Here is a 12,637-nt window from a genome sequence, read left to right on the forward strand (position 1 = left end):
GAAGCAACAGCGACACCTGGCGACGTTTAAAAAAGAAATGCTTAGTGATCTAAAGCATAGATATATATAGAACACTAGATAGCTTGCCCGCGCTGCCGGCCAATGGAGAGCGACGTCACTGAACCGCCGCCATCTTGCTCCAGTTAGCCTTGAGTGAGAGTGAGTGAGCTGCACAGACAAAAATACTCATAACTCGCTGAAATATTGACGGATTTACAAACGGTTTGGTTTATTACAAGCATTATTAACGTGGCTATGATTCAAGCGGTTTGTAAAAAAAACATCTTTAAATTTTTTTTTTTATAAGTATGCAGTATCATAACTACATCTTTGATGTTTATAGCAAACCAACCCGTTTGTAAATCCGTCAATATTTCAGCGAGTTATGAGTATTTTTGTCTGTGCAGCTCACTCACTCTCACTCAAGGCTAACTGGAGCAAGATGGCGGCGGTTCAGTGACGCTGGTGACTCCGCCTTAAGCTATCTGATCTAAAGCCCTTAGTGATTTTTTTGGTGAATGAATGAATGAAAACTTTATTTAACAGATTGCAGAATGGGTACAATAATACAGTACGGCTCAATACACACAATTGCTAAGGGGATGCAGACCAGAGAAAGACGTTTGTCTTGTTTACATCAGGGTCCCCCATTTTCAATTCATAGTGACATTTATGACATACACAACATAACATGACATTTATGGCATAGGGACATACATGACATAGAGGTATTTAGTACTGTTACATTTGTGCCATATACGATATTTAAATATACAGTACAGCATCTAAAGCCCTTGGTGATTTCTTTTTTGTAATTTGTATACTACAGCGATATTTATAATATTCACTATTTGATTTGCTTTGAAATCTTTATTTCGAACGTGTAAATTAATACAAACAAAATAAATAACTAAAGAAAATCAAAACAAAACTCAAACTAAATAGATAACTAAACAAAAGCAAAACATAACTCAATTTACATGTTCGAAAAGGAGTAGGAAGAAGTATACTTATTTAATCCTACCCCTTTTCCACTACTCAAATGAGTGTACTAATTTAAAACATTTCTAAACAAATATATATATATATATATGCAAAACAAAAAAACAAAAACTATTATGTAAAACATAAAAGAAATAAAATAAAAATGTAAACACCATGTGAATGTCAAGTCCCTTCCTCATTTGTGTACCTCGTGAACATAATTTCCTTATAAATCAGTTTGAATTGTCTCATATTTGGACATTGCTTTAGCACCACATTCAGACTGTTCCACATCTAAAGGCTTAGTGATTTTTTTGTAATTTGTAATTACAGCGATATTTATAATATTCACTATCCTTCTACTGTATAGATGTTGTAATGTATGTATATGTTGTTCTTATATTATTTATATTTCCTTTTTTTTTAAAGGTCCTTCTCACTTCCTGTAATTTTGTCACGTGACGTGAGCTATATGAAAGGTGCGACAAGGGCGGCGGCTCTGCCTAGCGCGCGTGCACACACACACTGACACACACGCACACACTTTTATTCTAAGGAATAGGGTTTCTTTATAATGAGGATGTTGTCACCGATATGAAAGTAAAAACAAAACAAAAACGTTCTAAGAGTAAGAACTCTGGGAAGGAGGAGGAAGAAGACATTCATATGTGGGAAGGGGGGTTAAATGCAAGAAAGCTGAATGATAGGGTATAGTAGGACCAATTTTAGGAAAATAGAACACACATACACACTTTTATTCTGTGAAGGCAGAAAGAGAATAAGCAGCAATGATTGCTAGCAGAAATAATGACATCACCACAGTGGAAAATCCCTGTATGTCTACCCATAACTCTGTATGATAGCATGTACAATAGTGCTGTATACTGTATACATATATATATATTTACAGCATGTATATATATACATATCTGTCTGAATATACCTGCATATAATCCTTCTATATACCTACTTATACACCTGCATATAACCCATATAACTCTGTATGATAGCATGTACAATAATGCTGTATATATATACCATATATGTATATATATTTATTCTTAACGTATATATATCTATCCACATATGTCTGTACAAACTTGCATATAATCCTTTTTACATATCTGTAGATACTATATCTGTATCTGTACTGCATATCCCTACTCTTATCAACAAACCAACAAACTGAACTGAACAAGCTGGTGAGGAAGGCTATAGCTCCGTGGTGGGAGTCGAGCTGGTCAGACTAGAGGTGGTAGAGAGGGGGATGAGAAGGAAGCTGGCTGCTATCCTGGATAAGCCCTCCCACCCCCCCCCCCCCTCAACTAACCGCCTCCGCCTCGGCCAGTCCTTCATACCAGCGGCCATCAGGCTCCACAACAGTGGGCAACACTGGATACTTACTTCATCGGAGCATATATCAGAGCATAATATTTATCATTTTTAGATTAGATATTAGTTTATATATTGTAACTATATTTATTGTAGAGCAAATATAACTGAGAGGGCATACATACCCTCATCCTGCACCTTGACCTTTTTACACTGCCTACTTGCCCATATGCGCATGTCCAGAGTTAATTATATTGTTATATTGTCTACACTGCCTATTTTTTATCTATTTTTATTTTACTTCTCCACTGTACTATAATTCTATGTATCATGTATTCTACTACCTGTACCTCCCCTCCCCCCTCCCCCATGCTGCTATGATGCCTGAATTTCCCCAAGGGGATCAATAAAGGAATCTTACCTTATCTTAGTTACGCTGCTGGCCGGCAGGGCCGGACTGCATGGGGAAATAATTCATACCGGGAGATATAGAGCGAAATATAGCCCCAGTCAGGCCACTTTTTAAGCGGGGGGTATGGGGGTCCCCCACCAGGAAGATTTTAGTTACAAAGACTTAATTTCCTGCATTCTGGTGAATTTGAGTGCATGTGAATCACAAACTAATGAGCCAACAATTGCTTAGTACAATGTACTGTTATGAACCTCAAATAAAACTGTTGTGGCACTAGCAATGCTACTCTCTCCACCTTCAAAAAGAAAAAAGCAAGAGCATGCACAACATATTTTTCTCTTTACTATTATAATACAGTTAACCACTCTCTCCACCTATTCAAACACAGCAAGAGCACAATACCATATTAACTTTACTGATGCACTACCCATCAACAGTTAAAATAGCCCTTTACACAAACATTAAATAACAGACCTTTCATTACAATAATACTATAATAACAGTAGCCACTGCCAATAGTGAAACATGTATCGCGTGTGGTGAGCACATGCATGCACAACGAAGACAGAAGATTGCGTTGTCTCAATCATTTTAACTATAAAATGAGCTCAAAGTATGAGCTCACTGACTGAAATTTCCAACAAAAAGCATCAATTGTCAAATAATATTGATCACATTAACTAGACTATATGTTTTTGAGGAAATTAGAAAGGGAACAACAACTTAACCCTTGTGTCTGATCAGATTCTTATTTTTTGATAACTTTGCAGTGATTATGTTTGTAGCCAATATATGTGGCAAAGGTGTGTAATCTTTGAATTATCTTGGAATTATTTTGACTTTCTCTTCCATAAATTGTTTATTCAACTTCAGCCCCGATCATAACCACCACATATTGTTTTATGTAATGTCAGATTTAACAACTCCTTTCAGAAAAGTGGGAGTATTTCATTTTAATCTGAAGTTGAATAAAATATTTATGGAAAAGAAAGTGGGAAATTATTTCAACATATAATCTTTTTATGGCATTTTTTAATTTAGTCCCATAATATGGTAAGAGTATAACACTTTAGTTTTCAGACACAGCCGCTCCAGTGTAAAACAAAGATATCCAAATGGTTTATTTCTCTTCCACAGCGAAGTCTTTCTTTACAGAAGTGGTCCTAAAGCTACTTTCCTAAATATTCACGTCACTACTACAAGATAAGAAAACTGTATTTTCCCAGTCTCCAAAATCACTGCATACTCGACACATGAAAATTCCTCCACACTGGAAAGCCGTAAATCAACTTGCCGGCTTTTTCCACAGCAAAACGGTAGACTTGGCACCTTGGTTGAGAAATGCAGGCTTCAGTCTATGTTGTTCCGTCTATCTGTTCAGTCCTATTCAGTCCTGTTTCAAGATGCACACTGCTGCTCTTCTTCTTCTTCTTATTTGAATTTCCGGCAGTGTAGACGCATCGTGGCGTATTACTGCCCTCCACAATTCTTGCTTGACTATATAGATACACAAATGTTCTAGAATGTTTGGTTATGATATCATACGGTGACATCACCAAGGTTCTAGTATGTTTGATTATGACATCATACTGTGACATCACAAATGTTCTAGAATGTTCTATTATGACAAATAAGACTGTTCAATGACTTTATCTAAATCCAATCAATATTCCTAATGCCGGTTCAATGTAAGGTTATACAAATAAACATATATACATTCATATAATACAATAACCTAAATATATAGCTTTAGCTCCTATATACCGGCCCCTAATTGTACTTCTAATCTAGAGACAATTACTAACAACTAAAAAACAAGGAGCTAAACCAAACACTATTTTAACTGATAAGTGTCTCTGCTGCTGGATAACCAATACCTGGTGCCAGAGGTCCCTAGTACCTGGCACACCGTAGGAGGACGGTCTTTACCACCGCCTCATGCAGCTTCTTGGAGAAGACAGATCTTAGTGATAGGTCTATCTAAAGTGGTCGTCTTCGTCTTGACACGGACCCGGCGCATGAGCCCATGCTGGTCAGGAACCGCTGAACTGTGTCGAACTGCTCTTCAGCTGCAGTAGCGGTGACCACGGCATTCTTTACCTCTGGGTCCTCCATGGTTAGGTCCCCACTAGTGATGCACCGATGTGAAAATTGTGGCCGATACCGATAACCGATATTAATATTGCTGTTCTGGCCAATACCGATATTTACCGATGTCGATATCTCTGTATAGAAAACACTTTTTTATGATAATCAAATAAAGAGCTATTTTCCAAAACGCATTTTTTTATTTTTCTTTTTGTAACTTATTTTCAGAAAAGACAGATATTTTGAAACTATTTAAGGCCAAAACATGTAAAAAAAAAATCGGCCCTATCTTGATATCGGACCGATACCGATGTGTAAAAAAACTGCCATATCGGCCGATATTATATCGGCGGCCGATATATCGTGCATCACTAGTCCCCACAGTGTTCTGGGTTCTGAGGCCATTCCTCTTCGGGCTTGGTGAGGAATTCCGGCCCCTGTATCCAAGTCTCATTATGCAGGAATGATTCCACATTGAGTCCTCTTGACGCATGGTCAGTATTTGAGCAGAGTGGTGCTGTCGACTCTAGTGACGACTCCCAGGAGAGTACTCGTTAGCTCCGGCCCCTGTAGCAGCTGGTTGTCCAAGGTGGTGCCTTGGAATGATGCCCCACAGTCGAACACCACGCGGATCTTCTTCTTCTGGGCATGGTACACGCCATGGTGTGGCAAGTACCAAACTTTTCCATCGCTGCGGCTGAGCTCCTCACTGGGAACCTTGACTGCGTAGCCCTTTGCGATCCAGTCGTCGACGAACACTGAGTAATCAGCATGGAACTGGGGATTCTTCGTGAACCTCTTCTTTAAGTTGAGAGTTCGCTGTTCAGCTACTCTTCTGTTGTTCGGCATCTTGAAGACGACGTTCCTCACTGGTAGGCCGATGCTGTAGTTTCAAGTTTCTTTAATAGTTGTCATACAGAAGTACAGAATACTTTCATACAAAATGCTTCTTACTGTTACGCTCCAGAGACTGTGCTAGACAAGATAGTATCAAATAACATAGTATTAGGCCGATGCTGTAGTGTCCCTCTGTAAGTTTCACGGACTGCGAGACCAGTTCCAGAAACTGGATGTCGTCCCTCGACTTCTCAAGCCGGTCGTCTTGACACTCTGGGAAGTTGTTCTTGAATTGTTGACTCCAATGTTCATCTAGCGTGGCCACGGATGTGCGGTTGGACGTGACTTGTATGAGTCCACTGGTAGTTTCATGGCCATCTTCTCCTCTGAGGGTCAAGGTCAAGGTCAACTTTATTTATATAGCACATTTAAAACCAACCGAAGTTGTACCAAAGTGCTTCACAATATAACACAGAGAAATACTAAAAATACAATATAAAAAACTGAGAAATACAAAAAAATATATATATACAAAATACAGTATACACACAATCAGAAGCTGCAATACATTAAAACAATATAAAAAACTAAGAAATACAAAAAATTACAAATACAGTATACACAAAATCAGAAGCTGCAATACATTAAAAACAATCACGACACGACCAGGGATATATGGCTTACTAAGCCTCAAAACGCCAAAGAAAATAGGTGAGTCTTTAGCTGAGCCTTAACATTTTCTAGGGTCTGACCAGACCTAATTTGTAGTGGAAGACTGTTCCACAATTTAGGGGCAGCCACTGCAAAGGCTCGGTCACCTTTTGTTTTTTGCCTAGACCTTGGGACATCTAAAAGTAATTTGTTTGATGACCTCAGTGCTCTAACTGGGGTGCAAGCATGGAGAAGTTCAGCTAGGTACTGAGGAGCCAGACCATTTAAGGCTTTAAAAACAAACATTGCAATTTTAAAATCAATCCTGAAACGAACAGGGAGCCAGTGCAGGGAAGCTAGCACTGGTCTGATGTGCTCACGCCTCTTAGTGCCAGTCAAGAGGCGTGCAGCAGCGTTCTGCACTAGCTGCAGGCGTCGTAGGGAGAGCTGGTCGAGACCCACATATAGAGCATTACAGTAGTCCAGCCTTGATGATATGAACGCATGGATGACCCTCTCCAGGTCTTTGGGAGATAGGTAGGGCTTTATCTTTGCCAGGAGCCTTAGTTGAAAGAAGGAGCCTTTAACCACAGACCCAATCTGTTTATTAAATTTCAGATCCCTGTCAAAAGTGACACCAAGGCTTTTTATAGAATTTTGTTTTTTGGCATCGAGGGGCCCTAAAACACCAGCCGAGTTTCCCAAGCGGTCCAGATGCCCAAACACAATTACCTCTGTCTTGCCGTCATTAAGATTTAGGAAATTTAGATCCATCCAAATCTTAATGTCGGCAAGAGCGGCCAGCAGAGGTTCAAGACAGTTATTGCATTCTACTTTTAGAGGAAGGTAAATTTGGACATCGTCCGCGTAGCAGTGAAAAGAGACATTATGTTTGCGTAGAATAGAACCTAAGGGCAGCATGTATAAAGAAAATAACAAGGGACCCAGGATGGAACCTTGGGGAACACCACAGGAAAGAGGGGCCACATTTGAGGAGAATTCACCCAGATGGACAGAGAAAGTCCTATCAGTCAGGTACGACTGAATTAACATAAGGGCAGCACCTCTGATGCCAACACACTGTTCTAGGCGGGATAAAAGGGTCTTATGATCCACCGTATCAAAGGCAGCAGTCAAATCCAGTGTTACCATAATGGCATCACACCCAGAGTCCACAGTTAAAATAAGGTCATTGAACATTTTAAAAAGAGCAGTACTATGACGAGGTCTAAAACCCGACTGAAACTTCTCGTAGATGTCGTTTGTCTCTCAAAAAGATTGCAGCTGGATGGAGATTACTTTCTCCAGCACGTTGGACAGAAAGGGCAGTTTCGAGATGGCCTAGAATTTTAGAGAACAGAAGGGTCCAAGTTTGTTTTTTTGATTAGTGGCTGCACTATAGCGTGTTTAAAAGAAGTTGGGAAAAAAAAAGCATGCACCAAAACAAGAATAAAAGAGCCAACTGAATCAAAATCAAAAACCTCTTTTAAAAGGCGAGAGGGAACACTGTCAGAGAGGCCGTTTGTGGGCCGCAACTCACAAACAACATCAGGCAGTGAGGACAAGGATGTGGGTTTAAACTCCTCAAAAGCAGCTGGGCACACAGGTGGAACCGAGGGGTCGGGGGCAGCAAGAGGGGGTGCAGACCGAAGAGACAAGATTTTGTCAACAAAGAAATTTAAAAAATCATTACAGAGAGCAGGCGATGGTACAACAGGGGCAGTATCACAAGAGTGATTAAATAGAACCCTGGGTTTGCTAATATTCTTAGAAATAAGATTGGAGATATACTCAGTTTTAGCAGCCTTCATGGCTCTCTGATACTCCATTTTACAGTCTTTTAGAATCCCAAACGAGACATGCAACTTATCCTTCTTCCACTTTCTTTCAGTGCGCCTGCATGAGTGTCTGAGCACATGGATAGCATTATTTATCCATGGTTCCGAAGGAGCCCTAGGGTGTTTGCTCCTCAATGGGGCGATAGAGTCTAGGATGCTGGTGCAAGTGGAGTTAAAAAGTGCAACAAGCTCCTCTACATATACCCATCCACATTAGAAAGCACAAAGTCATTAAAAGCTGTGTGGAAATTCAGTGCAGTGTCTGTGTTTATAGCACGAAAACGGTGTGCAGGAGGACGAATAGCAACTACAGAGCATGGGACAACAGCAGAAAATAAAACAGGCATATGATCAGAAATACAAGCACTATCACATATTTCTTTTCCACAGACACTCAAACCATGAGACAGCACTAGGTCTAATGTGTGTCCTTTTTCGTGGGTTGGACCAGAGACCCACTGAGTGAGATTGAAAGACTCAATTAGAGACAAGAAGCTTTTAACCAGAGGACTGGATTCACAACACACATGAATGTTCATATCACCAGTGATTAGAAAAATGATCGAAAGCCACCATGGTTTCAGACAAAAAGTTCTCAAAGTCCTGGATAAAATTCGTATTGTATTTTGGTGGACGATAGACAACCGCACACAGCAGGGGAGGAGAGGAATGTAATTCAAAGAGCTGCAGCTCAAAGCTAGAGTAAGTGACAGCTGTAATCATGCCGACAATGAAAAGTGGATTTAAAAACACATGCAAGCCCACCACCTTTGCCGGTGGTCCGTGGGGCGCTGATAAATGTACAGTCAGGAGCTAGGAGTTCAGAGAAAGGTATGGACTCATCGACATGTAGCCAGGTCTCCGTTAGAAACATAAAATCCAGTTTACGGGAAGTGAAAAAACCATTCAGAAGAAATGTCTTGTTTGATAGCGATCTGGCATTAATCAGAGCCATATTCAAAGTGATATTTGGCGTCACACTGGTCGCAGCACGTCGTAGCGGGCGCAGGTTAGTGTGGATAACACCGTCGCTACGGGCTCTCAGCTTCCCAGGTAGAGGCACCGTCGTTGTTGTAGTCTGCAACGTTTCTAGGCTATTTTGATGATTTGTGATCATCCCTACTCTATTGCTTGTAGGTCTATTATTTACTATAACCTGTATATTTGAATTTTTTTTAATATCAATGTTATAATGGCACAGGCTATAGTCCATCCGATTTTCGAAACTCGGAATAGCTGATGTGGAATAACTAGCAGGGGTATAGCGTCAGTCTGCAAGACTGGCTAGATGGCAGGATAAATTGAAAGATAGGGCTGAGACTCCTTTATAGCTGGGATGAAGTTTATCAGGTTTGTACAAATCCCTCATCGTCCAAAATGAATAGAAGTGGCCAATGTATCCGTATCCACATGCTGTACAGAAATTTCGCAGCCACTGGTCGGCGCTGTAAGTACGACTAAACAGCTCTGAACTCCGGCGGAGGGTTGGACATAGACCGGAGAAAATGCACACTTTGCCAATGCTGTTTATTTGTTTCCATCTGTGAGGTTGCCGAAGAGAGGATGTAGGTGTAGGGCTTCTTGGGCTTGTAGGTTGACAAAATCGGCAAGGTCGCTGAACTTGGCGCTGCACTGATCTTTCTCTAGAAGAGCATAGGCTTTGCTTCTCCACCGCTCTCTACGGAAGCTTGGCTGTGATGGCAGTGGCACGCATATTTGATATGCTGTCAAGCTCCTGCATGTACTCCACGTCAGCCATAGCGTTGAGGCATCCAGTGAGATAGAGGCCAAAGGAGTGGAGCGCCTCTCCGTCATCAGACTTGATAGTAGGCCAGTTCAGTGCCTTGTCTATATACGCCATTGAGATCTTGTATCCATTTCCAAAATGTTTTTTCAAGAGCCTCCTTGCCTCGTGATAGCCTCGCTCTTGGCTGTCCATCCGTGTACTGCTCCATGAAGTACAGCCGGTCTCTGTTACTATCTGTCTTGTCCTCCACTCCGTGTTCAAAGGCACTGATGAATAGCCTGTACTCCATAGGGTCTCCCTTGAATATAGGAATCTGTTGAGGGGGCAGAGTAACATGGTTTTGTTGCTTCACTAGGAAATCCACCATGGCTCGTGTGGACTCTTGTTGCGGAGACTCTTGTTCTTTCTGTGTAGCACCGCCTGGTGCTCTGGAGCTGCTACTGTAAGCAGGTTATCTTTTTATCGCTACAGCCTGAGGAGTAGGCGTAGCCTGCTCGTGAGCTTGTGATTCGAAGGGCTTCTTTTTCTCTATAAGAGTTCATTCCATCCCTACGGGACACTCTGGATGAGGCTCGCTGGCCCTCGTACTCTTCCAGTACTTTGCACTTAGCCTCTGCGGCAGCTAAAGCAGCCTGGACCTGTAAATCCTCTCTCTCTGCTCTTAGCTTAGATGAGGTAGCTAATGAGGTAGCTAAGAGCAGAGCCTCCTGTTCATCGAGTTGTTGTTTTTGTTTTAGAGCGGAAGCCTGGGCTAGCAACAGCTTTCAGACGCACGCTTGCAGATGATGTTCTGGAAAATGTAGTGGATGGTGCTCTAGACCCTTTCTTTTTTACGACACTGGATGCACTGTCTTCAGGCCTGACCTCATCTTGGTGCTTCCTAGACTCCGCTATACGCTGATGCACCTTTCATCCATGTGTCAGCCTTTACTGTGAAGTTGTAAAATGTGTCAGCCTTCGGCGTGAACCATCCATCCTGATCTTTCTTCATCTCCTCTTCTGATGTCTTGCTTATGTTTTTGCTTAGTACCACCTGGACTGAAGTATTAAGCTCACCGAACTCTCCAAATAGATTGTTGAATTCTACCAATCTTGTCTGCACACCTTCCAAGTTACCGTCGTCGTCCTCCTCCATTCATTGATTTATCTTGTTCATGTGACCAGTTAGCTGACCTAACTTAGCTCTTCTCTTATTGATGGCATGACGGACATCTTCCTCATAGACCTTTTGTGTCATCTCAACCTTCTTAGGTTCCGACATTTTGTTGGTATCCTTCTTTCAGCGCTCCAGTAGTTCGTGTTGATTCCTTTTTCCTCTTGGAACAGAGTTTTCTTACTAATATGAGGGCAGACGTTCCACTCTACTGGTTAAAGTTGCTTACTCGTGAGTAGTACGTTCGTTGATAAAGAAAAATAAAGATTTTAAGTGGGAGCTGGATTTAATATTTCAATGGGTGGTGGAGGGCTTTGGGGGGTGGGCAGGAGTGATGGTGGTGGGATCAGATTTCCCTTTGGCTGTCCCCGTACACGCTCTCAACATTGTAGGCAATGTAGAGGAAAAAGTCCTCTTCGTGGTGCTCCTGATACAACAGTCCCATGGTGGCTGAGGTGGGTGGAATGACGTTGTTTACAAAGAAGAAGAGCGCATCCTCCGCTCTTAAGTGGATTCTTTTCCGAATGAGGAAATAAAACTGGCCCACTGTCAGGTCAGAGGGGACAAGATATTTCTTCTTGTCCAGATCTCCTATTCTGGCTTTGGGGGCTTTCTCCACAATTACAGGGACACTATCCGGATACTTCTTCCTTATTTTCTCGCCTTCGGACCGTCTTTTCTCAAAGGGGTGCTCCTCTTTGTACTGGAACTTCATCGTTAGAGAAATGACAGAGACAGCTAGTCGGTCACTCTGAGAGAGGTATTATACGACCGGGATTCCTTAAGGAGCAATTGGATTCAGTGACAAAGCAGGACAAAAACAAACGTTACTGGCTGCATAATATGAGGGCCGACGTTCCACTCTACTGGTTAAAGTTGCTTACTCGTGAGTAGTACGTTCGTTGATAAAGAAAAATAATGTCCACAGCCGCTCTCCAGTGTAAAACAAAGATATCCAAATGGTTTATTTCTCTTCCACAGCGAAGTCTTTCTTTACAGAAGTGGTCCTAAAGCTACTTTCCTAAATATTCACGTCACTACTACAAGATAAGAAAACTGTATTTTCCCAGTCTCCAAAATCACTGCAGACTCGACACATGAAAATTCCTCCACACTGGAAAGCCGTAAATCAACTTGCCGGCTCTTTCCACAGCAAAACGGTAGGCTTGGCACCTTGGTTGAGAAATTCAGGCTTCAGTCTATGTTGTTGAGTCTATCAGTTCAGTCCTGTTCAGTGCTGTTTCAAGATGCACACTGCTGCTCTTCTTCTTCTTCTTATTTGAATTTCCGGCAGAGTAGACGCATCGTGGCGTATTACTGCCCTCCGCAATTCTTTTTATGGGCTCTTCTTCTTCTCCTTCTTCTCCTTCTTTTTCTTCTTCTACTGGACCTGAGAGAATTGTTGACTATATAGATACACAAATGTTCTAGAATGTTTGGTTATGACATCATACGGTGACATCACCAAGGTTCTAGAATGTTTGATTATGACATCATACTGTGACATCACAAATGTTCTAGAATGTTCTATTATGACAAAAAAGACGGTTCAATGACTTTATCTAAATCCAATCAATATTCCTAATGCCGTTTCA

At 41.4% G+C, this 12,637-nt stretch overlaps 1 protein-coding gene across 1 annotated transcript; it reads right to left on the minus strand.

Moving 5' to 3' along the window:
• Positions 1-11,330: 11,330 nt before the first annotated feature.
• Positions 11,331-11,757, minus strand: LOC311243218 (gamma-aminobutyric acid receptor-associated protein-like; the record flags this gene model as incomplete). Its single annotated transcript, XM_084332355.1, has 1 exon — positions 11,331-11,757. The coding sequence occupies one exon, from the start codon at positions 11,755-11,757 to the stop codon at positions 11,389-11,391; it is 369 nt and encodes a 122-aa protein (XP_084188481.1). The 3' UTR covers positions 11,331-11,388.
• Between the last annotated feature and the right edge of the window lie 880 nt (positions 11,758-12,637).

Source organism: Notolepis coatsorum (assembly GCF_963971535.1).
Source record: "Notolepis coatsorum genome assembly, chromosome: 16".
Taxonomy (NCBI): Eukaryota; Metazoa; Chordata; class Actinopteri; order Aulopiformes; family Paralepididae; genus Notolepis; species Notolepis coatsorum.